This window comes from Schistocerca gregaria, chromosome 4 (assembly GCF_023897955.1).
Source record: "Schistocerca gregaria isolate iqSchGreg1 chromosome 4, iqSchGreg1.2, whole genome shotgun sequence".
In the NCBI taxonomy this organism is placed as follows: domain Eukaryota; kingdom Metazoa; phylum Arthropoda; class Insecta; order Orthoptera; family Acrididae; genus Schistocerca; species Schistocerca gregaria.
The window spans coordinates 11,668,230-11,694,977 of NC_064923.1; the positions used below are offsets into that span (position 1 = coordinate 11,668,230).

The following is a 26,748-nucleotide window of genomic DNA, read 5'->3' on the forward strand; positions in this document are numbered from 1 at the left end:
TCTGAGCACTATGGGACTTAACTTTTGAGTTCATCAGTCCCCTAGACTTAGAACTACTTAAACCTAATTAACTTAAGGACATCACACACATCCATGCCCGAGGCAGGGTTCGAACCTGCGGGAGTAGCAGCAGCGCGGTTCCGGACTAAAGCTCCTAGAACCGCTCTGCCGCAATGGCCGGCCTCCCTGTTTCTTGAGCCTAACATGACTCCCTTCCACTCTAGCTCAGGTCCTTGGTGCGGCTATGCATGTGGTACAGACGGGGACAAACCGTGAGGATCGGATCACAATTTTGTAAGATCCACTCATCCTGACAAAGCAAAATGAATGAAATAATTTGGCCCATAAGGTTTTCACAGTGCTCGGTAGCAAACACTGGTCATGCAACAGTACGTTTCAGTAACTATTATATCATTCACTCTAGAGTTTACAATTTTACCCCAAATAGAGCAGCACTCTTCATGACGTACATTTACCCTAAGACAAGGAAATCGACTGTTTTTCCGAAGGTAATGTCGGTCTTACACCTGTAAATTTCGGTGGTTTCTGTGGGCTATGGACAGGATCTGGTCAGACAAGGATCATTTAATGCTTTTTAAATGTCCAAAACTCAGCTGACAACCATCAAAACTTTTATGCATAGAGGAGACTGGGGCACAGTGAGCAGTGGGGCACACTGACCAATTGATTATGTAAAATCTGTGGCTGTGAGGATATCATCATAGCTCTGCACATGTAGCCTACACCCTCTTAGCATCTAGAAGACTGTGAAAACTAGATGGCTGAATATTGCTGGAGTGTTGAAGTTGTGAGAGTCTCGTGGTTTACAATCTTGCTCTGCAAATTTTTCCACGTCTGTAGCAATTATTTGTTGTTGTTGTGGTCTTCAGTCCTGAGACTGGTTTGATGCAGCTCTCCATGCTACTCTATCCTGTGCAAGCTTCTTCATCTCCCAGTACCTACTGCAACCTACATCCTTCTGAATCTGCTTAGTGTACTCATCTCTCGGTCTCCCTCTACGATTTTTACCCTCCACACTGCCCTCCAATGCTAAATTTGTGATCCCTTGATGCCTCAAAACATGTCCCACCAACCGATCCCTTCTTCTAGTCAAGCTGTGCCACAAACTTCTCTTCTCCCCAATCCTATTCAATACCTCCTCATTAGTTACGTGATCTATCCACCTTATCTTCAGCATTCCTCTGTAGCACCACATTTCGAAAGCTTCTATTCTCTTCCTGTCCAAACTAGTTATCGTCCATGTTTCACTTCCATACATGGCTACACTCCAAACAAATATTTTCAGAAATGACTTCCTGACACTTAAATCTATATTCGATGTTAACAAATTTCTCTTCTTCAGAAACGCTTTCCTTGCCATTGCCAGTCTACATTTTATATCCTCTCTACTTCGACCATCATCAGTTATTTTACTTCCTAAATAGCAAAACTCCTTTACTACTTTAAGTGTCTCATTTCCTAATCTAATTCCCTCAGCATCACCCGATTTAATTGGACTACATTCCATTATCCTCGTTTTGCTTTTGTTGATGTTCATCTTATATCCTCCTTTCAAGACACTGTCCATTCCGTTCAACTGCTCTTCCAAGTCCTTTGCCGTCTCTGACAGAATTACAATGTCATCGGCGAACCTCAAAGTTTTTACTTCGTCTCCATGAATTTTAATACCTACTCCAAATTTTTCTTTTGTTTCCTTTACTGCTTGCTCAATATACAGATTGAATAACATCGGGGAGAGGCTACAACCCTGTCTCACTCCTTTCCCAACCACTGCTTCCCTTTCATGCCCCTCGACTCTTATGACTGCCATCTGGTTTCTGTACAAATTGTAAATAGCCTTTCGCTCCCTGTATTTTACCCCTGCCACCTTTAGAATTTGAAAAAGAGTATTCCAGTCAACATTGTCAAAAGCTTTCTCTAAGTCTACAAATGCTAGAAACGTAGGTTTGCCTTTTCTTAATCTTTCTTCTAAGATAAGTCGTAAGGTCAGTATTGCCTCACGTGTTCCAACATTTCGACGGAATCCAAACTGATCCTCCCCGAGGTCCGCATCTATCAGTTTTTCCATTCGTCTGTAAAGAATTCGCGTTAGTATTTTGCAGCTGTGACTTATTAAACTGATAGTTCGGTAATTTTCACATCTGTCAGCACCTGCTTTCTTTGGGATTGGAATTATTATATTCTTCTTGAAGTCTGAGGGTTGTACTTCCTCATATTGTAGAAACCAAATATCAAGACGGTAAGCTGTTACCATAGATATTGTCTCTTCATACTATATTGCATACAGAATTATAACATCTGCATGTGACTGAATAAATATGTTCAGTTGAAGGGGTATGGAGCATAGTGAGCAATTTTTTCTGTGTCACAGTGAGCATACACTGCCCGTCTTTGGAACGAAATACATCACTGATTCCACATATCATGGATCCGACAGTTTGTTGGTATTATTTGTGGAGGTATGTGGCATTATATGTACATACAATTCGCGTAAATAACAGGCTGTTGATAAGCGTAGGTGGTGATGGCACCCGATAGCGATCCTATGGGTTCCATAGGATTTACATCTGATGAATCTAGCAATCGAGACATCAACCTGGGTTGAGATAATGCTCCTCAAACCACTCTGGCTCCCAGGTGCGGACAATTATACTGCTGAAAGACGACATCGCCGTTTGGGAAGACATCAAGTATGTACGGACGCACATAGTTCGCAGCTGTCAGCGTATCTTCGATTAGTACCTCAGATCCCATGTAAGCGCAGGAGAATGTCTCCCACAGCGTAATACTGCTCCAACCAGCCTGAGTCCGTGCCGCGCTGCACTTCGATCCGCCGCTCACCTCGATGACGTCGTTTGAGGAGGCGCCTATCGATCGAGTGTAGCAAAAATGTAATTCACCCAAAGAGCCGACACGTTTCCATCGATCGACTGTCGAGTCCCGATGGTCCCGAGCCCGTCGGAATCGTAATTGACGATGTCGTTGGGTCAAGATGAGAACACGCAGGTGTGGTCTGTTACGAAGCTGCATGTTCACCAATGCTCCATGAACGGTGTGCTCCAAAACAATTGTGCATGTACCAGAATTGTGCTCTCTCGGCAGAGATGCCACAGACCACTTCTGTCCCACTTTAGAGAGCAGGCAAGCCTCCAAACACCATGTTCAGGGAAGGATCGTTGACGTCCGACCATTTAGCGTCTAGTTGTATTTTCACTGTCCTACTTCTTTCCATAAATGCTCACGACAGTAGGAAGTGAACATTCGACCAGCTTCACTGTGTTTGAGATACTCGTTCACAGGGTCTGTGTAATAATAATATGCCCTTTGTCAACGTCGTTTGTGTCAATGGATTTCCGCACTTGCAGCCCATGCCTTCGCTAGGTTGATCCCCCGTCCGTGCCTGCTACGCATATGTACTTTTGTTACCGCGTCACGCGCCAGCGATGCCACCAGGCAGCATCCAGCGTTGCAGTGGGAAGTGATCATAATGTTTTGGCTTACCAGTGTACGTGATGGAAATAAAAATGGTTTCCTACAGAGTGAGAAAAGCTACTTTTGGTTTAGTACCTGCTGAAGAAGTGATGAAGGCTGTGAATAGTGTAATTCAAGCAGGCACGATAGTTCTGTCAGCAGCAAAACAATACAACACTCCTCGTCAGACTCTTGAAAGGTTAGTTATCCTCGTACTGTGACAGTAAAAAAGATGCCGTAGTTGGAAATGTACCGGTAAATACTGATAATGACACCAACAAGACACAAAAACAGATACCAGCAACAGGCACCACTCAAGAAGTAAGTCTGTCTGCGATTAGTAGCTGTTTATATACAGACATCAAAAAAAAGTTTTGCATCACCCTGGTCTTCAACACTCCTGAAGATAGACGTTGACTGTGGATATTGTATAATGTATTACAGACACAGTCGCCTTGAGTGTTCAGAGATGTCACTAAACCTGACCAAAGATGTAAACAACCCTGCATGAGCAGCGCCTATTAAGCGGAGGGGTTCCGACAACCGATCAGTTCCAGTCATTCCACAAGGAAGGAGGTACATGGCTTCTGTTGTACGTAGTTCAACCATGCCTAGACGGTCAATACCGCAGTACAATTGCGTCAGCGTTGTTACTTTGAGCCAGAAAGGGCCCCCAACAAGAGAAGGCAAATAGGAGTGAACCAAAGCGATGTTTTTCGGACATGGAGGAGATACAGAGAAACAGGAACTGTAGATGACATGCATCGCTCAGGCCACCTAAGGGCTACTATTGCAGTAGATGACAGCTACCTACGGATTATGGCTCGGAGAAACCCTGACAGCAACGCCACCATGTTGCATAATTCCTTTTGTGCAGCTACAGGACGTCGTGTTACGACTCAAACTGTGCGCAGTAGGCTGCACGATGCACAACTTCACTGCAAACTTCCATGGCGAGATACATCTTTGCAACCACGACACCATGCAATGCGGTGCCAGCAGGGGTGGCCGAGCGGTTCTAGGCGTTGAAGTCGGGGACCGCGTGACCGCTACGGTGGCAGGTTCGAATCCTGCCTCGGGCATGGTTGTGTGATGTCCTTAGGTTAGTTTGGTCTAAGTAGTTCTAAGTTCTAGGGGACTGATAACCTCAGAAGTTAAGTCCTATAGTGCTCAGAGCCATTTGAACCATTATTATTATTATTATTATTATTTTCCAATGCAGTACAGATGGGCCCAACAACGTGCCGAATGAACCGCTCAGGATTGGCATCACGTTCTGTTCACCAATGAGTGTTTCCCATGCGTTCAACCAGATTATCATTGGAGAGCTGTTTAGAGGCATCCTGGTCAAGCTGAACGCCTTAGACACACTGTCCAGCGAGTGCAGCAAGGTGGAGGTTCGCTTATCTTTTGGGGTGGTGTTATGTGGGGCCGATGTACGCCGCTGGTTGTCATGGAAGGCGCCGTAACGGCTGTACGATACATGAATGCCATCATCCAACTGATAGTGCAACAATTCGCGCTCCCATCGTGCACATCTTTTGAATGAGTTCCTTCAGGATGACGACATCGCTCGACTAGAGTGACCAGCATCTTCTCCAGACATGAACCGTATCGAACATGCCTGGGATACACTGAAAAGAGCTTTTTAAGGGCGTGGCCCACCAACCATCCTGAGGGATCTACGCTGAATCGCCTTTGAGGAGTTGGACAATGTGAACCAACAGTGCCTTGAACTTGTGGATAGTATGCCACGAAGAATGCAGGCATGGATCAATGCAAGAGGACTTGCTACTGGGTATTAGAGGTACCGGTGTGGACAGCAATGTCGACTACCACCTCTGATTGTCTTGCTGTATGTATGGTTCTCATGAGCAATAAAAAGGGAGGAAATGGCATGTATGTTGATCTCCATTCCAATTTTATGTACAGGTTCCACAGCTCTAGGAACCGAGGTGATGCAAAACGTTTTTTGATGTATGTAGCTCAATACATTTGGTAACACTGAAGGAATTTCCACATTTTCCAAAAGCAAAAACCTGTAAGATAAGAGCTCATTTATCGAAGAAACAGAGGAAGAACAAGAATTCTTAATGACAGCTCTAAGAAGCAGGAGTTTCTAGAACGTGCAAATTGGAAGAAAATGAACTTTCAAACTCTCAAAATTATGCAACGCGTCCATTTCTAAACGTGTCAGAAGGCAACTTCAGCCAGAGAGCAGCTCAAGAAGGCTCTGCGATTCTTCTGATGGGTGACAGTGGTGATAATCTGCGTTTTCGCTATAAGGCATAATTAAAGATCAAAGGCGATGTTGAAAAGGAAGGACTAAGTTACACTGCAGTTGTGACTTAACCTGCAGAACTCATGAAAGTTTGACAGATATTTTTCGTTTGCTGCAGGTACAGAAGCACATGAAATTAGTTTCACAGATGTCATTTGTAGGCAGACTACCGAAGACTTACACAGTCAGCGGCACAAAAAAAAAAAACTGTAGTGATGCTTGTATTCCCTACTGACATGGATACTTACAATGCCATTGATTTTACTTTGCGCAAATTCAATGTATCACATGTTTACCAAGAAAAATAAATGTTTCCAGTGTGTCTGTGGACTTCGTTTCTGTTGCTCACTGCGGCCGACGCCAACACTCAGTGTGCGCCACGATGGGGGTGCTATCAATAATTCCGTTTATAAAGTTTTTGTCAGAACAAAACGTATGAATAAATATGGAGATTAGATGGTATAGGCTTCCTAAATGGACCGAAATAATCCACAAATATCAAATTTCCTCACAAAACGTTCTAATACAAAAGCCGTGCCCACTGTGTAGCAGTCTTTCCTATTGAATTGACAGTGTTTCAGCATTTACTTCTGCTTCCATTCTTTTTAATTTTATCTCCTACTTTGGATGGTCAAGATCAGCCGCTCTGCCTCCACCATTTCCCTTACCGTCCTGATCCCTGTACCAAAGCCCGTCACCCCAGCCTCGACGAGTTTCGAACTGGAGAACCAAAGTTGGTGTCTGGGTTAGACCTGTGTTACTGCTACAGTTTAGTGTTGAAAAGGACTGAGAAGGTCAGCTAAGCTTAGCAATAGCTTTCAACGACTTATCTCTCTTTTTTTTTTTTAAAAAAAAAAAAAGAAAACCAAACAAACAATCATTCACATTTATTATTAATTTTCAAGGCTGCTGTGTACTCGTGTGCTGTTTAAAGTACTTTATACAGGAAGCGTCTTACGTGTATGTAACAGTGTAATCCACTAGCAGTTATGGATTGACGAGTATCGAAGTCGACGTATAAGCAATCACCATCAAAATACACTAAAGAGCCAAAGAAACTGGTACACCTGCCTAATACCATGCACAGAAGTGCAGCAACATGATGTGGCGTGGACTCGATTAATGCCTGAAGTAGTGCTGGAGGGAACTGCCACCATGAATCCGCATAGCTGTCCATAAATCGATAAGAGTACAAGGGAGTGGAGATCTCTTCTGAACAGCACGTTGCAAGGCATCCCAGATATGCTCAATAATCTTCATGTCTGGGGAGTTTGGTGGCCAGCGGAAGTATTTAATCTCAGAAGACTGTTGCTGGAGCCACTCTGTGGCAGTTCTGGACGTGTGGGGCATCGTATTGAACTGCTAGAATTGCTCGTGTCCATCGGAATACATAATGGACATGAGTGGATGCATGTGATCAGACAGGATGCTTATGTACGTGTCACCTGTCAGAGTATCGGCGGTGCTGTGTCCCATCGCTCGTGCGCCGACTATAGCACCACGTTCAGACTCACTTACATCTTGATAACCTACCAATGTTTGAGCAGTAGCCGATCTAATAACTGCGCCAGACACTTGTTGTCTTATGTAGGCGTTGCCTACCGCAACGCCGTATTCTGCCTGTTTACGTATCTCTGTATTTGAATACACATGCCTATACCACTTCAGAGTAGTTGACTGTTTCACCACTCCCCATTTCGTATATAGTCCCGTCAGCAGTACCAGTGCGTTAGCATCTTTGTTCATGTACGTTGTCTCAGCTGTATCTACTCAGAATATGTAGACACACACAACAGAGAAAAAAAGTACAACCCAATAACTAGTATGTCTACGTGAAAATGTTTTGCGTTGAGTGCAGGGTGGTAGACCGAACAGTGTGAGAAACTTATTGTAAATGTACTTAACGTCATCCATAGCAACCTAACAAAACATGGTAACATACATGTACCGAATTTTGTCTTAGTGAGAATGATAGTATGTCCAAATACAGGTTCGATTTTCGAATGTTTTTTCTTCATAAGAGACCAAACCACAGTAACTGGTTAAAAGTGGAGAACCCTTTCCCTAAATATAATGGATGAAGAGAGCTAATACAACCGACGGAGTTGTTTTCAAATCGATAGTTCAATTAATTTGGTGCATCTTATTTCTGATTATGATAAAATCATATGAATTTTTAAGTCGATGTAATCGACACCGACGATTGACAGTAAATACTTAATGACAGCTCCCTTTTTGCAGATTCCGCCCGCTTATTTCAATTCCGGCATTGTCCTCTACCCGAGGACGAAAGACTACGCCGTCATGTGCATCAGAGGTCAAGCGATTCATTATTTATTTGGAGGTATAGAACTCATGGATTTTTGGAACTGTTTAAACGATCCTCACTGCGCTATTGTGAAGAACCCTAAGTACAGTCAACACTTCTCGAAGTTCTTGCGGAGTATCTTCCTCGATCCGCACCATAGTTGGATTATTCATCGCAGGAGATAATGTGATACATTCACACAAGCAGACGAACAGATAACGGTATGTACACGACATTACAAGAAGACATGCCATGAAAAAAGAGCGCCGCCGTCCGTAGAGTATCGATGCCGCGTGTGCGTGTTACAGAAGTGTTACCTTGCGTTTGTTTTTCTTTCTTTTAGAGACAGATCGGGAGAAATGTGGATTATCTTTTGTCAAAAAACAAATGAATGATCTCCTGTGGCCATTTGCCCGTTCCATAAGTTCCCGTTTGGGGACGGAGACATCATGTGCAGACCTCGTGCAAAGACCCCTGCTCACTTCGCCCCCAGACCATTCCTTCTATTCGTTGACCCTACATAAAAAAGTGGCCAGGTGTTGGACTATCAAGCAGGCGAGCTGTGTTCAAACCTCCCGTGTGCCAAAAACTTTTTTTTCCCGTTCGCTGTATTCAAATTTGAGTCTGTATCGTGGTGTAACGTTCGTTTGCAACACTGAGGTGTAAGGATTCTACTCAACTACTCTATTAGCAGCCGAAAGGAAGTGGCTCTCGATTGGGAAGCGCAAGCGTTTGATGACAAAGAGACAAGTCAATCGAATCCTCCAACGGAGATGACAAAGAGACAAGTAAATCGAATCCTCCAACGGAAAACATATCTAGTGTATCAGACACGGCATTACTGACAGAATGTGTGTCATATGACACGACTCTCTTACAGACGCACCTAATTTGTACGCCTGGTGAGTGAGTGAGATAGGCCTCCTTGTCCGATTTAGGTGTTCGTATGAATTTGAACGTGGTCACTCCCAAGGAAATGACGAAAACATATACGAGGGCTGTTCAATAAAGAATTACCACAATTTTTTATGGTCGTAATTTGTAACGCTAAAATTTACTCTTATGATATTCTGTTAGCTTAATGTGCAGCAAACAGCCCGTAGTAGTTTCAATGTTGGGACTCCTGGTTCCCGCCTGTGAGAGGCAGGCAAGGTCAGACATGTTCAGTGTCGCCTTCCGCTGAAATGCAGGTAACACGCAAGGAATAACACGCAAGGAACAATATGCGAATTTGAAATTCTGCTTTCGTCTCAACAAATCTTCAACTGAGGCCTCTACAATGTTACAGGAGGCCTATGGAGAGTCTGTTCTTCCCTGTAGCACAGCTCGAAGGTTGTTTAAAGTGTTTAACAAGGGGAGACAATCAATTTCAAAGGAAGGTGGACCCGGTGCTCCACTTACTGCTCTTACGGAAGAAAACATGAACACTGCTGCCGTCATTGTGAGAGAGAATCGACGAGTTACCTTAAGATCACTTTCTGAAATACTCTACATTTGATTGGGTGCCACCCACACGTTGCTGACAGAAAAATTACACATGACACGTGTTTGTGCGCGATGGGTTCCAAGACTGTTGATTCCCAAACAAAAGGACATTCGCGTGCAGGTCTGCATGCAGTTAAAATTGATGTTAGAGGAAGATCCGGAGTATCTTTCAAATGTAATCACTGCTGATGAAACTTGGCTACATCATTTTGATCCTGAGAGCAAACAGCAAAGCTCTATGTGGAAATCTCCTTCATCACCAACCCCCCCACACCGCAAAAGAAAAGCAAAAGTGGTTGCTTCTGCTGAGAAAGTGCCGGCCGGAGTGGCCGAGCGGTTCTAGGCGCTACAGTGTGGAACCGCACGACCGCTACGGTCGCAGGTTCGAATCCTGCCTCGGGCATGGATGTGTGTGATGTCCTTAGGTTAGTTAGGTTTGAGTAGTTCTAAGTTCTAGGGGACTGATGACCACAGCAGTTAAGTCCCATAGTGCTCAGAGCCATTTGAACCATTTTTTTGCTGAGAAAGTTATGGTCATCTCATTCTCTGATATTCATGGAGTGGTTTATCAGCATGTTGTACCTGTACACACATCAGTAACTGGAAAATACTACAGGAGTGCCCTAAGAACATTACAAGTCTGTATCAGGCGCCAAAGACCAGATTTCCGTGAAGCAGGCTGGGAGCTGCACCATGATAATGCGTGACCGCATGTTGCCAATGTGATTGCTGAATATCTCGCAAAAATCAACGTGAAGTGCATCCCTCAACCTCCCTATAGTTCGGAGTTAGCCCCAAGAGACTTTTTTCTATTCCCTAACATGAAGAAACATCTTTGTGGGAGGCATTATCAATCATCAGAATCAGTGGTGAAGGCTGCGGAAGCGATTTTGAAGGATGTCTCAAAAAATAGTTTCCAGCATGTATTTGAAGAGTGGCAGAAACGCTGGGACAAGTGCATCGGATTCATGGGAGACTACTTTGAGAAGGAGCATGAAAATTATGAGAATGATCAAGGTATGTTGTCAAAAAAATTATGATCATTCTTTATTGAACAGCCCTCGTAGTTTGCTACATGAGGTGCAAAAAATGAATGCAACAGTTTCACAATCACATACTTTCACTGTGTTCTGTGAAAACATATGTTTTTAACGGTTTTGAAGTTGCGTTCCTCTTTGGAAGTTTTAACTCTCGAACTCCTTTGTTGTATCATAGTTCACACCGGTTTACTTGTTTTCATTTATGTGAGACATCTATATGGTACTTCGCCTGCTCTCACTATTCATGACGTTTACCTGCAACGGTAACGCATTCATGACTCATATTCTCTAACCAGTCTATAGCATAACAAGTGCCAAGATTATGGAAAGAGAACAAACATTTCAATGACCGAACGGACAGTTCATAATGTTGTGAAGAAAATAAAAATAAGTACCACCAGAGAGTTTCGAACCTGGCTCGTCAGTTTTAGTCAAATGCCGTACACACTTTTCCATGACGCCACAGCTGTTCACTTACGCTCAGCACTACGCTTGCTAAGCTTCAATCGCTCACTTATAATTTTTACTTTTTTCTGACAGCTCAGTACACCTTCCTCCTTTTTTCATGCTTGATCTGTGTTCAGTTTGTGAGGGGATATCCACTGGGCCATCATACCACTAAATCTGAGCTTGCTAGCTGCGTGTTTTGGTTTGAAGAATCGAAGTCGGCGGACAAAGGCCCACAGTTTATGAGTGGCATAAATGTTTTGTAGAAACAGGGTGCTGTGTAAGACATGGGAAATCATCAGGTTGTCCAAGTACATATGACGACGTCATTGAGCGAGTGAGACAACTTTTTGTCAACAGCCTTACGAAATCGACGTAGCGTGCATCTCGCGAACTACAAAACCCCACATATGACCATTTGGCGAGTGTTGAGAAACCGTTTGTATTTGAAACCGTGCAGATTGACGATTGTACAAGCAATAAAACACACTGATAAAACTACTCGCAAGAACTTCTTTGCGGGTATGTTAAATCGATTACATGAGGATGAAAATTTCTTCGACAAAATCATCTTTCCTGACGAGTCGACTTTTCACTTAAGTGGCAAGGTTGACACATGTAACTGTAGGATTTGGGGCAGTGAAAATCAGCATCAAATATTGCATCGTGTTCGTGATAGCCTTCAACTGAACACTTTTTGTGAATTGAGCAAGAACAAAGGGTACGGCCCCTTTTTCCGTGAGAGAGCCATCAGTGGGACAGTGTACCTAGATATGTTGCAATTTTTGATACCACAGCTCGAAGTTTTTACTTCATACAAGATGGTACACCAGCCCACTACCGGGCTGACATCTGGGATTTTCTCAGTGACCACTTACCAGGTCAACTGATTGGCCGCGATGCACCAATTGCATGGTCCGCGCATTTTCCAAACCTGACACCCCTCGATTTTCTTATGGGGATTCGTCAAGGATATTGTGCTTTGTACCTCCTGTGGCAGCTTCTCTACCTGAACTTGAGCAAGAATTTATGCCGCCACTAAGCAAGTCACACTTGCAACGCTACAAGGAGTTGAGAAGAAATTGACTCTGATGGAATGTGTGCAGGATAAGCAACGGAAGCCACATACAACATCTTTAGTTTAAGGTAAAAAAAACTTGATGTGTTTCCCTACAAAATAACATTAAACCCAGGTCTATATCTTCTTTCAATAAATGTACATGGATTTTTAAAGTTATAAAGTGCTTTTTGAAACGCCCTGTATATGAACGGTTGCGAAAAGCTGTATCAGTGCTCACCGGCTACACTGACCCCCATTTCTTCATAAAATCTGAAAGCTCTTAGGGTAAATGCCCCACCATAAAATTATGCTCTATGGTTTCAGTATTCCAATTTGTAAAATGGACGTTGAGGATTTTAGAAGATTTAAGAGTGTTATCGACCTCTCTATCACACCTAAAACTGGTGTTCATCGTAACAATGTACTTTTAAGAAATTTTGAAATGATAAAATTTTCAATGGGTTTCCGTGAACATTGTTTAAAGCAACGTATTATTGATTGGAATAGTGGGAGGCCACCATTTTCTTCAAGTCACATCGACGGAGACCACAATTTGCTATTTCTCCACAGTGTGTAGATGCCTCGCAAATCCTAGTGCCCAATAGGTGGAAGGCAAATACCAACCTTGAAACACGAACTCTTTACAAAGTACTATATCAATCTTTAAACAAATAGACTTAACAAAATGACTACAACTCATGCCTAAAGTGAACAGACAGTTTCGTCTGAGTCTGAAGCCAGAGAACGTGCTTAATGAAAATGATGACAGCGAGGAATATGAAGTGTTGGGACAGTCACAACGATATGTGTGGTGCGTTAAGTGTCTGTTACTTATGTCCTGATTCTAGTTTTACGTTAATTACAAACTATACTACAATTAAAAGAAACTATTGACTGTAACCTATATACAAAAATTCTGTAAACTGACAATAAGAATAACAACAATAATAATAACAATAATAAATATTACATGGTTTTTATAGGAAGGATGTTAAAAAAGAAACAAGTCAAACCTATGATACTGGTGGTTAATAAATATTACATGGCTTTCATAGCAAGGATGTCAAAAAAAAAGGTCAAACCTATGAGTCTGGTGGTTTCCCTGCAAATTTGATTTTCACAACTATCTGTTTTTCCGTAAACTTAACATATGTGCTTTGGGCCCTTCTGGTCTGAGTACCTGAATTATTATTATAGCTTACGCTAGGAAGTGAAAGAACCACAGACTATCTTAAAAGTTCACTGCAGCATCACGCATAGTAAACTCGTAATATGGTGGAATAGCGGCAAGTCTTAATAAGAAGTATTGAATCTTAGGAGGATGGAGTTTTGAACGGAGGGGTGGAGTTTTGAACGGGCACAAACTAAAATCTAACACAAGAACTGCAAAATGAAATAAATAGCAACTCAAAGGAAACGTAAGCAGGACATTATCGGGAAAAAAGAAGAAAGCAACACAGAATTTCTAAGAGAAAAGTCACTACACACGTAACGAAAAAATAACAAATCTTGGTATCGATAACCTAAGGCGCTGCAGTCATGGACTGTGCGGCTGGTCCCGGCAGAAGTTCGAGTCCTCCCTCGGGCATTGGTGTGTGTGTTTGTCTTTAGGATAATTATGTTAAGTAGTGTGTAAGCTTAGGGACTGATGACATTAGCAGTTAAGTTCCATAAGATTTCACACACATTTGAACAATCGATAAACAGAAGTGGACTGTATAGGTCAGTTCTAGTTGTCGATTCGAAGGCTTGCTATTAATCGCTTTTTTTGCATTAGTACAGGAAGCGATACCATACAGGTAAATCCTAAAGGAATTTGGGAGCCACCCCTAATGAAAATGACATAATAATGGAACGTGCAGTTACCAATTTCAGCGGTATCACGCATGAAAATTCTAAAAGACTTCACAGTTATACGATTTCTGTTTTCATGTTACTCTCTGTACAACTGATGTTACAGGTGTGTACTGCACATTCTTTGAGAATTGCCATGAATGATATCACTCTAATTTTTGATTCCACGTTCCGTTATTTTCATGATTTCTATTGACTGTTAGTTATTTCGTCAAAAGTCTAATTTTTTCGTATCATTCGTTATGCTACTGGAAGAACGGGAAACATAAATAACGTTGGAATCGACAACGTGATTTGTCCTACGGTATATAGACACAAAAAGTAAATAAATAAACAAATAATCCTAAAAGGAATAACATCAAACAATGAAAAACCACGATAAATAACGAACTGTGGGATGAAGAACTATAATTGACGTATATAACTGTCCTCTTGGGGTTGCTGCGTAATCTCACCCTCGGCAGTGATGGCACGTTCGGAGAAAAACAACCAAATGTTTGTGAGAAGCAGGATTATATATACCGGTAATTGCAGATAGTCGCAGCTGTGCTCTCAAGTTTCTGGCCAACCCCACCTTTGTAAATGGTGCCGTATTTGGAAAAAATAGTCATATATATTTATGAGAACTAAGATTATAAACAAGATTGCTACTTGATTCACGAGCAGCAACTTAAGCTGTGCACTTAGGTTCTTGCCTACCCCACAACCTGCGATATCGCGATATATTTGTAATAAACAGCATAGTTTACGGCACAGACAACCACAGATGAAATTTAATAACAAGCCACTTCCATCCTTCGCATCGTAAACTCATGGCGTCCTTCACTCGGGGTGTCATTGGTCAAAGCTGTAGCTGGAATCGGACGCTAGATTTGACTCAACATAGAGCTTAATGCCTGACATTTATTTAAAATACGTTAGAAAGTGTATTATTTCTTACGACAGGAGCATGGAAAACGTGTGTTTCACGGCAGCACCGCGATGTACTAAGCTTGTCGAGCGTTGTAATTTCTTAAACTTTCCTAGCAATTTGATGACATCTCGTGGAAATCGGGTTATCTGCCGGATATCAGCGTCTTCCAAACACGATATTTCGACGTCTTCATCAGGTGTTCCCTGAGACTGGCTGCTTCGCTCGCTCGCTCGCTGTAGGTGTAGGGGCAGGTTAAGCAGCGGGGCTGCTGTTCCTGCAGTGACATCTTCGGGGGTGCGGTGTGTCCTAACGGAGTGAGCTGTCCTCACTAGGCGTCAGTTATGGCGACGCCATATTGTTTGTCCGACATCGGGCTGCGAGAGAAATTACTCTCGCAGTAGGTCTGGCCAGCGAGTCGTTGGCCTGTGGTGGACCTGGCGGCCCAGACCACGAATCAGGCGACTGGCAGAGTGTTCTGCATTGCTGTAGAACACTCTTGCGATTTGCCGGAAGTGATCCCGTAGGAAAGGGATGCCCGCTTCCTCATGGAGCAGCCTTGCTGGGTAGCGAGGCGGCTTGTGGAGCGCAAGTCGCAGCGCCCTATTTTGCACGCGTTGGAGCGTCGCAATGTGCGTCGCTGCCGCGTTACCCCACACCACGGCTGCATATTCCAGTACCGGTCGGACGAGGGACAGATACATGGTGAGGCCGTGGCGTGGAGGAAGCGTCGATGAAGGATTGAGCAGTGGGTAAGGCGCACGAAGGCGCCCCACTGCCCGCCCTCTGACGTCGCGTACGTGTGGCAGCCACGTCAGGTGTCTGTCCAACGTTACCCCGAGATATTTGCCGGTCCGCAACCATGGGATGGAGGCCCCCATGATCGTGACCGGCGGTAGGTCCGGTGGCAGCCTCCTTCTGCTAAAGACGACAGCCTGGCTCTTCGCAGCATTGAACTTTAGGCGCCATTTCGTGGGCCAGGCACCCAGGACGTCACATCCGAGCTGGAGGCGGCGGCGCATCTCGGCCACGTTCATGCTGCGGGTGAACAACGCCGTGTCGTCGGCATAAAGTGCCAACTCAACGCGTGCCACCCGCGGGGCGGCGGCGGTGTACAGGGAGTACAGCAGGGGACCGAGGACCGACCCCTGCGGCACTCCCGCCCGAATCTGCCGGTCGGTTGAAGTGCCCCCATCAGCTCGGACGTGGAACGTGGGCCCCGAGAGATACGAGCGCAGCAGGACCACGTGCGACGTCGGTAGCCCGTGCACAAAAAGTTTGTACATGAGGCCGTCGTGCCACACGCAGTCGAAGGCTTTGGAGACGTCGAGAAGCACCGCCCCTAGGTACTCCCGCGTCTCCAGCGCTCGCATCGCCTGCTCCACGAGGCGCAACAGCTGCTGCGTGGTAGAGTGGCCCCGCCGGAAACCAAAGTGCTCCTCGGGAAGGAGTTGCTGCTCTGTCACGATGCGCAGCAGCCGCTCCACGTACAACCTCTCAAACACTTTTGAGAGGGACGGGAGCAGACTGATCGGCCTATAGTGCGCTGCCTGACGCGGATCCTTGCCGCTCTTGGGGATGGCAACCACTTCCGCATGTTTCCATGCGGAAGGTCCCAGTGCGGAGGATGCTGTTAAATATGTCCGCCAGAGATTGGTGTACCTCCGGCGGTATCATCCTCAACAGGTGGTTGGTGACACCATTCGTGCCACCCGCCTTCCTCGGGTTGAGGCGACGGAGCTGCAGTTCCACTTCCTCAGAAGTGATCTCCTCGATCGAATCGTCATCCTCCCTTGCAGCGAGGAAGACCGGCAGGCGGTCCTCCATCAGACGAACATCATCGGGATCGATCACACCATAAACGGGACGAAAATTTTCCGCGAACGTGTCCGCGAGGATGCTGGCTTTAGCATCTGGCTCGCAGACAACGTCCGCGCCCGCATGGAGAGGCGGGACTTGCTGGCGACGACGAAGGAAACGCTTGGCGGTCCGCCAAGCACTACCATCCGTCGTAGTTAGGGTGGCCACCAAGCCCGCCCGGCCCGATTGCGATGTTCATCGATGGCTGCCCGAATCTCGCCCCGCCCCCTGTTGAGGCGGCGCTTCGTTTCTGGCTGCCGTGTGAGCTGCCACTCCCGGAAGAGGCGATTCTTGTTTGTTATCGCCTCCAGGATATGCGGCGGGAGTTGGCGCGACATCTCTCGCGGCCGCTCCGGCAGCCTGGGGGTGGCCGCCTCCGCCGCAGCTAGTGTGTGCCGCGTGAGGAAGGCTAACGCCTCTTCAGCCCCATGCACAGCGGGATCTGGCGTGCCCTCGAGGAGGTCAAGGACCTCGTCACGAAAGCGCGCCGCGTCGACGCCACGGAAGTTACGGCGGTCGGACGGCAGAGATGCACCGATGACGTCCATGTCGAAGACCACCGGGAGGTGATCGGACGACATGGCACATCTAACGGTGGCTGAGGTGAAGTGCCCAACACCTTTGAGAACGGCGATGTCTAGCACATCTGACCGGCCGCGATGGGGGAAGACGGTGTGATCATAAGGCCCCAGTACGATCGCGCCATGCCGCCGTGTGGCGCGAAGGAGGCGGCGGCCGCTGGCATTGGTAATGCGGGAGTTCCACTGCGTGTGCTTGGCATTCAAGTCACCCGGAATGAAGACTTCCCCGCGCAGAGCCAGAAGGGCGTCGACATCAGCCTCTGAAGCAGTCCCCTCGGCCGCCTGTAGGCCGCAACGAAGGTGACGACCCCCGCCGTAGTGGTGACAGCCACCCCAGTGGCCTCCACTGCAGTGAGGGGCGGAAGCTGAACTTCATGATGTTTGAGGGACGCCTTGATATAAATAACCGTCCCTCCGCCACCTTGACATGCGTTCCTGGCTTCAGGAAGGTCTCGCACACGAGGCAGATGTCAATTGCCTCGTCGCGCAAGAACTCTCTTAATTCCCCTTGCTGGGGAACCAAACTGTTTGCGTTGAAGGTGCAAACGGTGAGGCCACGGATGTGGCGATTATCCATGACGCGGCGGAGTGGCAACGCCGGCCTGAAGGGCCGACGTGACCGCGGTGACGAGCACCGGAAGCTGCTCGAGCAGCTGGCTCAACGACCGCAAGAGCGAACGGAGCTCGGCTGCGTCGGTGGCCGAGGGGGCGGTGTTGGCCGCTGGGGCGGCCTCCGCCACTGGGGTGGCCGGTTGCGGCCACTCCGTAGTAGACGACTGCCTCGGAGCGTCGGCAGCCGGTTGCGGTTGCGGCGCAGCACGAGGTGCCGTCCTCTGCTGCGGCAGAGTGTCATCGGCAGTCCGACGTACAGCGGCAGGGGGGGCCCGGCCCGCGCGCCGGCGACGCCTGCGCGGGGCGGCAACCCGCGCGCTCTGCGTGGGCGCGGGGGTGGCCTCCCCCCCGGGCGACGCCGGGGACGGCGCGACCTGTTGCTTCGTCTCGCCCGCCACCAGTTCCGAACGTCGGGCGGTGGCGGCTGATGGTCCGCCCTTGGTGGCGGCAGCAAAGCTGGTGGACGGGTGCACCTTGCGAGAAGGAGCAGCCCCTCCGCTCCGTTGGTTTCGGTCCCTTTTAAAGGCCGAACAGCCTCTGTAGCTGGCAACGTGCGCGCCGCCTCAGTTGCAGCACGTCGGCTTTTCTTTCTTGGCAAGCCCGCAAGACTTGCTCTCGTGCTGTCCCGCGCACTTGACGCAGCGGGGCAACATAGAGCAGTAGCGGGAGACATGGTCGAGCCTCTGGCAGGAAAAGCACTGGGCCCTCTTGCCTTTGGCCCGGAGAGGTTCCACCGCGACCCTGACCCGGCCGACCCGCTGCACCTGGAAAATCTTCCGATTTTCCAGGTTGTCGACGAGGACAACCTGGTACAGCTGCATGTCGCGGTGCGTGCTCGGGGACTTCATCGGTCAGGTGGACCGGACGCTGAAGCCCGTGTCCTCGAGTTCTTCTCGAAGATAGTCCGCACCAAACTTGAGGGGAAGGTGGCGAAACACCACCTTCAGAAGTTTGAGCGGCTCAGAGGGGTGCGTGTAGCACGGGAGGCCCTCTTTGCAGATGATGTCCATCAACGAACGGTACTCCTCGTTGGAGGACACCGTGACCTTGTAGAGGTCACGGCCAGCGTTCTTTACAGTGGCGGACGTGGCTACCCTGTCTAGTTTTTGCTGGAACTCCTTGTACTCGCCCGCCCATTGGATGACGATTGGCGGCGGCTTCTTTTGGGCCGACACAGGAGGCGCGGCGGCATCTTCCATCGAGTCCACGCTGGCGCCCGCGAACGCGTTGGCGGTCGGAAGCGGCGTCGGTTGCTGCAGTGCAGCAGCCCGGGCAGTGTGTCTCCTGGGAGGGGCGACAAAACCATCCTCGTCCGGCTGCCGGGAGGTGGCAGGTGGACGAGTGGGCCGCCGCGTCTTCGTCGGTCTCGTGGAGGAGCCCTCGGTGGTCGTCCCAGACTCCGCGGTGGAGGGGCGGGAAGCCCAGGAGGCCTTCTTCCGCGGCCTCGTTGTGTCAGACGTCTGAGAGGGAGTGTCGGAATCGTGCGTCACAGCCCGGCTCTTTCTGGGTGCGCGGGCAGCGTCAAAGTCAGTGTCACGGCGCTCTGACTCGGCAATCGCTTCAGCCAAATTTGCGTCGGGCAGGTCGATGTCCTCCATCTCGGTGGCCGCAGCTAGCGTAGCCACGGGCTCTTCTTGTGTCTCGGGGACCAGGGGTGCAACCGGGGCAACATCGACCTCTCGAGTGGTCGAGGCCAGCGGCCCAACTCCCGCCGAGGCCGCCACCGCCGGGAGCGCAGACTCGCGCGATGCGACCGGCGGGGCTCTCGGTGGCACACCTGGCACTTGCTGCCTCGTGTACGGCAGAGTGGCACCCTTCTGAATGTTACAGAAGGCGAGTATAGTCGCCTAGTCGTCCTTTCGACCAGGGTAGGAGCGCCCATGTGCGAGTTTGTTCATAAGAATGAACACTCGATCACGAGAGTGCGCATCAGAATCCGAAGAGTCAATCCTGTCATCGTCAGTTGTCGTAAGCCGGTTCGTCATAAGTGGGGGGCCGCATGGGGCCGCCACCGGGATCAGCTCAGTCGCCTGAGCTGGCCCCGACGGACGGCGATCCGCCACACCCTTCGCAAGTAAAGCAACCTCTCTCAACGACATCTCGAACAGCGTGCGTGCGTCGCAGTGCGTGCGTGCGTGCGTAGACTGGCTGCTTGCTGGACCGGGTCTCATATTTATGCCTGCCCGGCGCCTGGTGTTCTGTTTGCCGTTCCCTAGTCGGTCCGCGCCCGCTAGTCGCGCTATCCTGCCGCTCTAGGTGTTCTCTATTCCGTCCGCGCCCGCTCTGGCCGTCTCCAACTGCGGTCGTGGCCTCCTGGTGTTCCCTTCTCGGTCCGCACCCGTGAGTGGCGCTCCAATGCCGCTCTGGACGTTCCCTATTCCGTCCGCTCCCGCTCTAGCCGTCTCCGACTGCGGCTGAGGCTTCCTGGTGTTCCCTTCTTGGTTCATGCCCGCAGTGTGCGGATGTCTGAGGCTCGTTGTTGGTGTTGGAAACATATTTTCTCCGGCATTGCTTCAGCAGTTCAAATGCCGGGTTCCATGCAGTGCTTAGCTGATATGCTGCTTCCCGGTTAATCAAGTTTTGTGCCATCTTTATCTCTATAGATTCAGTGATGACACTATCCCAGAACCTGGGGGTCTGGACCATGACCTTGATGTTCTTATAATCCATGGAATGTTCCAATTCTAAGCAGTGTTCTGCTACTGCTGATTTTGTGCCCTGCCTTAGCCTGGTATGTCGCTCGTGTTCCTTACATCTGATTTCCACCGTTCTAGTCGTTTGGCCAGTGTAGGACATACCGCATTCACAAGGAATATTGTAAATGCCAGGCTTCCTTAAGCCCAGGTCATCTTTGACTGTTCCAAGTAAAGCCCTGATTTTGCTAGGTGGGCAGAAGACACTCTTGATGTTATGTTTACTTAGTATTCTGCTGATCTTGGCAGAGACAGGCCCGGCATACGGTAAAAATGCCAGTTTCTTGATTTCTTCTTCTTGCTCGTTCTCCGATGTATCCTGACGTCTGGTGGGATGTAGAGCTCTGCGGATGTCCCTGGATGAGAATCCGTTGTTAGCAAACACTTTTTGAAGATGTTCAAGTTTCCCTGCCATACAGTCAGTGTCAGACAGTGTTTGGGCTCGGTGTACGAGTGTTCTAAGCACACCGGTCTTTTGTGCTGGGTGGTGGCAGCTGTCGGCCTGTAGGTATAGATCTGTGTGTGTTGGCTTTTGGTACACACTGTGGCTGAAGGTGCCATCCGCCTTCTTCTTCACCAGGACATCCAGAAACGGCAGCTGGCCATGCCAGGGTAGTTGACTTACACCTTCTAGAGCACGTTGGGTGGCACGGGATACATGCGGATGTGCATTGTCCTGTTGGAACAGCAAGTTCCCTTGCCGGTCTAGGAATGGTAGAACGATGGGTTCGATTACGGTTTGGATGTACCGTGCACTATTCAGTGTCCCCTCGACGATCACCAGAGGTGTACGGCCAGTGTAGGAGATCGCCCCCCACACCATGATGCCGGGTGTTGGCCCTGTGTGCCTCGGTCGTATGCAGTCCTGATTGTGGCGCTCACCTGCACGGCGCCAAAAGCGCATACGACCATCATTGGCACCAAGGCAGAAGCGACTCTCATCGCTGAAGACGAAACGTCTCCATTCGTCCCTCCATTCACGCCTGTCGCGACACCACTGGAGGCGGGCTGCACGATGTTGGGGCGTGAGTGGAAGACGGCCTAACGGTGTGCGGGACCGTAGCCCAGCTTCATGGAGACGGTTGCGAATGGTCCTCGCCGATACCCCAGGAGCAACAGTGTCCCTAATTTGCTGGGAAGTGGCGGTGCGGTCCCCTACGGCACTGCGTAGGATCCTACGGTCTTGGCGTGCATCCGTGCGTCGCTGCGGTCCGGTCACAGGTCGACGGGCACGTGAACCTTCCGCCGACCTCTGGCGACAACATCGATGTACTGTGGAGACCTCACGCCCCACGTGTTGAGCAATTCGGCGGTACGTCCACCCGGCCTCCCGCATGCCCACTATACGCCCTCGCTCAAAGTCCGTCAACTGCACATACGGTTCACGTCCACGCTGTCGCGGCATGCTACCAGTGTTAAAGACTGCGATGGAGCTCCTTATGCCACGGCAAACTGGCTGACACTGACGGCGGCGGTGCACAAATGCTGCGCAGCTAGCGCCATTCGACGGCCAACACCGCGGTTCCTGGTGTGTCCGCTGTGCCGTGTGTGTGATCATTGCTTGTACAGCACTCCCGCAGTGTCCGGAGCAAGTATGGTGGGTCTTACACACCGGTGTCAATGTGTTCTTTTTTCCATTTCCAGGAGTGTATTTTACATGCCTTGTTCATTAGGATCAAATTGACTATCAGATCTTCGTGATCGTGGAACGAGGAAGTACATGAATTTAACATCAAAAACGTTAGCAACAGATAACATTTACACAGATCGTATGCAAATTACAAGTTGAAGACCAAAATCTAGTACAATCAACAATATAACACACGAATTTCTTTCTTTCTTCCACAGTAGTGGGTCGAGGTTTAGTGACACTAGATATTACGTGTCAGTGACAGAGCAAATCAAAGGTCATTTATTGTCAGGGATGGCGGGAGGGGAACGACACTATGTGGACGGTGCAGTGGGCTCTTTCCTTGGCTTAGAGGGTGAGGTGTGAGAGAAACATTGGTGGTTCCACTAGCAGTCGTTTATTGAGACATAAGACTCTTCGAACAAACAGAGTAATACAGTGTTTTTTAACTCGCTCAGATCCTCGCGGCGGAGTCATAGAGTGAAGGTTTCGGTGACGGCTGATGCGACGACGGCTCGTGTTGCAGCGGTGCGCCGGCGGTTTGTTCTCCAGTTCAGCACTGTGCTCGTGACTCACTGCGACAGCGGTGCGGTCTTCTCCTTGTGAATTCGCTCGTTGTGTATTAACAAGCGACTACGGTAAGGTGCCGAGTGCTGCGTTCTGAAATCGAACCAGCGACACTCCGGTTCGGTGTCTTCTGTGGGAGTTCATCAATCCCTAGCTTCACACGTGATCCATTTGGTGAGGTCACAGTCCTCACCAGGCACCTGAGTAATTACCACGCAGTCCGTAAAACTTATGCCAGGGCCTTTCCCGCCCGGAATTGTCTTTACTTTCTTTGGTTGCTGAGAATCGGCATGTTTCCACTGCTCTGACTGTTGATTTGTCTCTGGGGTATAGTAGTGCACCCTAGTTTCATCTGTGGTCACAAACCAGTGCAAAAAATCTTTTTCGTTTCTCCTAAAACGAGCCCAACATTGTTCAGATAAGCCCATTCTCATGCGTTTTTGATCCAGTGTAGAGTCGCGGCACTCATCTTGCAGATAATTTTTTTCATTTCTAATTCTTCAGTTAAAATAGGATATACCCTTTCACATGAACCTGGCAAGCACGAGCAATTTCACGCACTTTCAATCGGCGATCCTCTGTGAACAATTTGTGCACTTTTGCTATGATTTCTGGAGTAGTGACACATCTTGGCTGACCAATGCACGGATCATCATCTAAGCTCTCCCAAACAAATTTCAATTCGTTTGTCCACTTGGCGACTGTTGAATACGAAGGAGCAAAGTCCCCCAGTGTATTCTGGAAATCGACACGAATGTCCTCTGTTTTCATGCCTTTCTTTACAAAGTACTTAATCACTGCTCGAATCTCGATTTTTTTTCTTCTTCGCAAATCACTTCGCAGGAACAACAACAGAGCCACGTCACCACCACAGCTCTCTTCCAAGAGCACTGACGTGGCACGTGTTTACAGGCAAGAGTCCAATGAATATCACGTGAACAACCCGTTGCGCTAGTGCTGACCTCTCGTGGTGATTCCGAGAACTTTTCATATCACCGTCGTACTACAGGCCATCTGCCAACATCTCTCCAAGGCAATAATGCTGCCCTCGGGAATTGCTTCGCCATTAGTTGGGTGCTACGATATTGCATATGCCTCGAGGACATTCTTTGAGTCATTCTGCTAGTGTATATCCATAATACTTACACCAGAATTTGGTTATGGTCACCACATGGAGCCGATCTTGGGTGTCCAGTAGTCTGTAGCTCATGCACCACTGCTGGTTTACTGCAACAATCGCATCGTCACATTGATGATGGGACACAGAAATTGCTTTCCCATTGCATACTACAGGCTCTCTACCGCCATCCCTCGAAGACACAATTATTGCCCTCAAGAATTGCCTCACCATTAAACGTATGGTGCGCAGGAGGAGAGGATATAGTCGAGGCTTCTTCTACTAGAGTATATCTACGATACTCGCACTGGCATTTTGGTAAGGACACTGCATGGAACCTCTCCTGGGTGTCCAGTAGCTTCCACTCATTGCACTGCTACTGGTTTACTGCAACCCTCACATCCTCATATTGACGGTAGGATACAGAATTTGATTTGCTAGTGCATACTACAAGCTCTGTGCTGACGTCTCTCCAAGACACTAATGATGCCGTCAAGAACTGAATCTCCATCAGACGGGTGCTGCGTTATTTCATATGCCTCGAGGACATTGTCAGAGTTATTATGCTAGAGTATATGTATGATACTGGAACCTCTCCTGGATGTCCACTAGCTTGTAACCGATGCACCACTGCCGGTTTACTTTAACCTCGCAACCCTGACATTGGTGATGGGATGTAGAAATACACACATCAAAAAAGTTTTGCATCACCCCAGTTCCTAGAACTCTTGAAGATAGACATTGACTAAGGATAATATATCATCGCATTGTTTCTTTGTGCCAGGAAGGGCTCTCACCAAGGGAACTGTGTCTCTGAGTGAACCAAAACGATGTTGTTTGGACATGGAGGAGACACAGAGAGACAAGAACTGTCGATGACATGCCTCGCTCAGGCCGCCCAAGTGTCACTACTGCAGTGGGTGACCGTTACCTACGGATTATGTCTCAGAGGAACGCTGACAGCAAAGCAACCATGTTGAACAATGCTTTTCGTGCAGCCTCAGGACGTTGTGTTACGACTCAAATTGTGCACAACGTCACTCCCGACGCCTATGGCGAGGTCCATCTTTGCAACCATGACACTAAGCAGTACAGTACAGATATGGCCCAACAACATGCCGAATGGACCACTCAGGATTGGCATCATGTTCTCCTCACTGATGAGTGTTGCAGATGCCTTCAACCAGACAATCGTCAGAGAAGGTTTTAGAGGCAACCCGGTCAGGCTGAACGCCTTAGACACACTGTGCAGCGAGTGCAGCAAGATGTAGGTTCCTTGCTGTTTTAGTGTAGCAGCATGTGGGGCCAGCATATGCCACTGGTGGTCACTGAAGCCGCTATAATGGCTGTACGATATGTGAATGCCATCCTCCAACTGATAGTGCAATCACATCGGCAGAATATTGGCGAGGCGTCTTCATGGACGACAATTTGCGCATCCACCGTGGTCCACAGCTCGTGGTCGTGCGGTAGCATTCTCGCTTCTCGTGCCCGGGTTCCAGGGTTCGATTCCCGGCGGGGTCAGGGATTTTCTCTGCCTCGTGATGACTGGGTGTTGTGTGATGTCCTTATGTTATTTAGGTTTAAGTAGTTCTAAGTTCTAGGGGACTGATGACCATAGATGTTAAGTCCCATAGTGCTCAGAGCCATTTGAACTATCCATCGTGCACATCTTCTGAATGACTTTCTTCAGGATAACGACATCGCTCGATAGAATGGCCAGCATGTTCTCCAGACATGAACCCTGTCAACCATCCCGGGATAGATTGATAAAAGCTCTTTATGGACGACGTGATCCACCAACCACTCTCAGGATCTATGTCGAATCGCCATTGAGGAGTGGGACATTATGGACCAACAGTACCTTGTTGAACTTGTGGATAGTATGCCACGACGAATACAGGCATGCATCAATGGAAGAGGACGTGCTACTGGGTATTAGAGGTTCTGGTGTGTACAGCATTCTGGACCACCACCTCTGAAGGTCTCGTTATATGGTGGTACAATATGCAGTGTGTGGTTTTCATGAGCAGTAAAAAGTGTGGAAATAATGTTTATGTGGATCTCTATTCCAATTTTCTGTACAGGTTCCAGAACTTTCGTCACCGAGTAGATGCAAAACTTTTTTTGATGTGTGTAATTTCACCATTACATACTACAGCGTCTTCAAGACACTAACACGGGGCTCAGTAATTGCAATTCTCCGCTACTGGCGCTGACATTCTTCTACGATCACTGAATGGAACCTCTTTTGGATGTCCAGCAACTTGTAACCAATGCTCTTCTGCTGGTTTACTGTAATTCTCACAGTCACGTTGACGATGGGACACACAAATTATTTCTCCATTGCATACTACAGGCTCGCTTCCCATGTCTGCTAAAAACACTAATGCTGCCCTCAGAAACTGCATTTCCATCAGATGGTTTCTGTGCTATAGCATATGCCTCGAGGACATTGTCGGTATCATTCTGACTGTCTATATCTACGGTAATGGCGCTCGCAGTTGGATATGGTCACTGATAGAACCTCTCCTGGGTGTCCAATAGCTTGTAACTGAAGCACTGCTGCTGGTTTACTGTAATCCTCACACCTTCACATGGATGACGGGACACAGAAATTGCTTCGCTACTGCATATTACAGGCTCCGTGCTGACCTCTCTCCTAGACACTGACACTGACTTCAGGAATTTTTTCTCTATCGGACAGGTGCTGCGCTACTGCATATGCCTCAAGGAGACTGTCGCAGACATTTTGGTAGTGCATATCTGTGATACTGGGACTAGCATTTGGCTGTGGTTGCTGCATAAAAC

The 26,748-nt window shown here is 48.1% G+C and overlaps 1 protein-coding gene across 1 annotated transcript in view; it reads right to left on the reverse strand.

Annotated features, from left to right (window-relative positions):
- The window catches only part of LOC126266673 (uncharacterized), a 74,874-nt gene that overhangs the window by 36,154 nt on the left and 11,972 nt on the right, over nucleotides 1-26,748 (reverse strand). The window contains exons 2-3 of the mRNA XM_049971092.1: nucleotides 18,912-19,744; nucleotides 17,998-18,446 (exon numbers count right to left, since the gene is read on the reverse strand). Of these exons, the coding sequence (XP_049827049.1) occupies nucleotides 17,998-18,446; nucleotides 18,912-19,744 (1,282 nt within the window). The remainder of the gene's footprint in view (nucleotides 1-17,997; nucleotides 18,447-18,911; nucleotides 19,745-26,748) is intronic.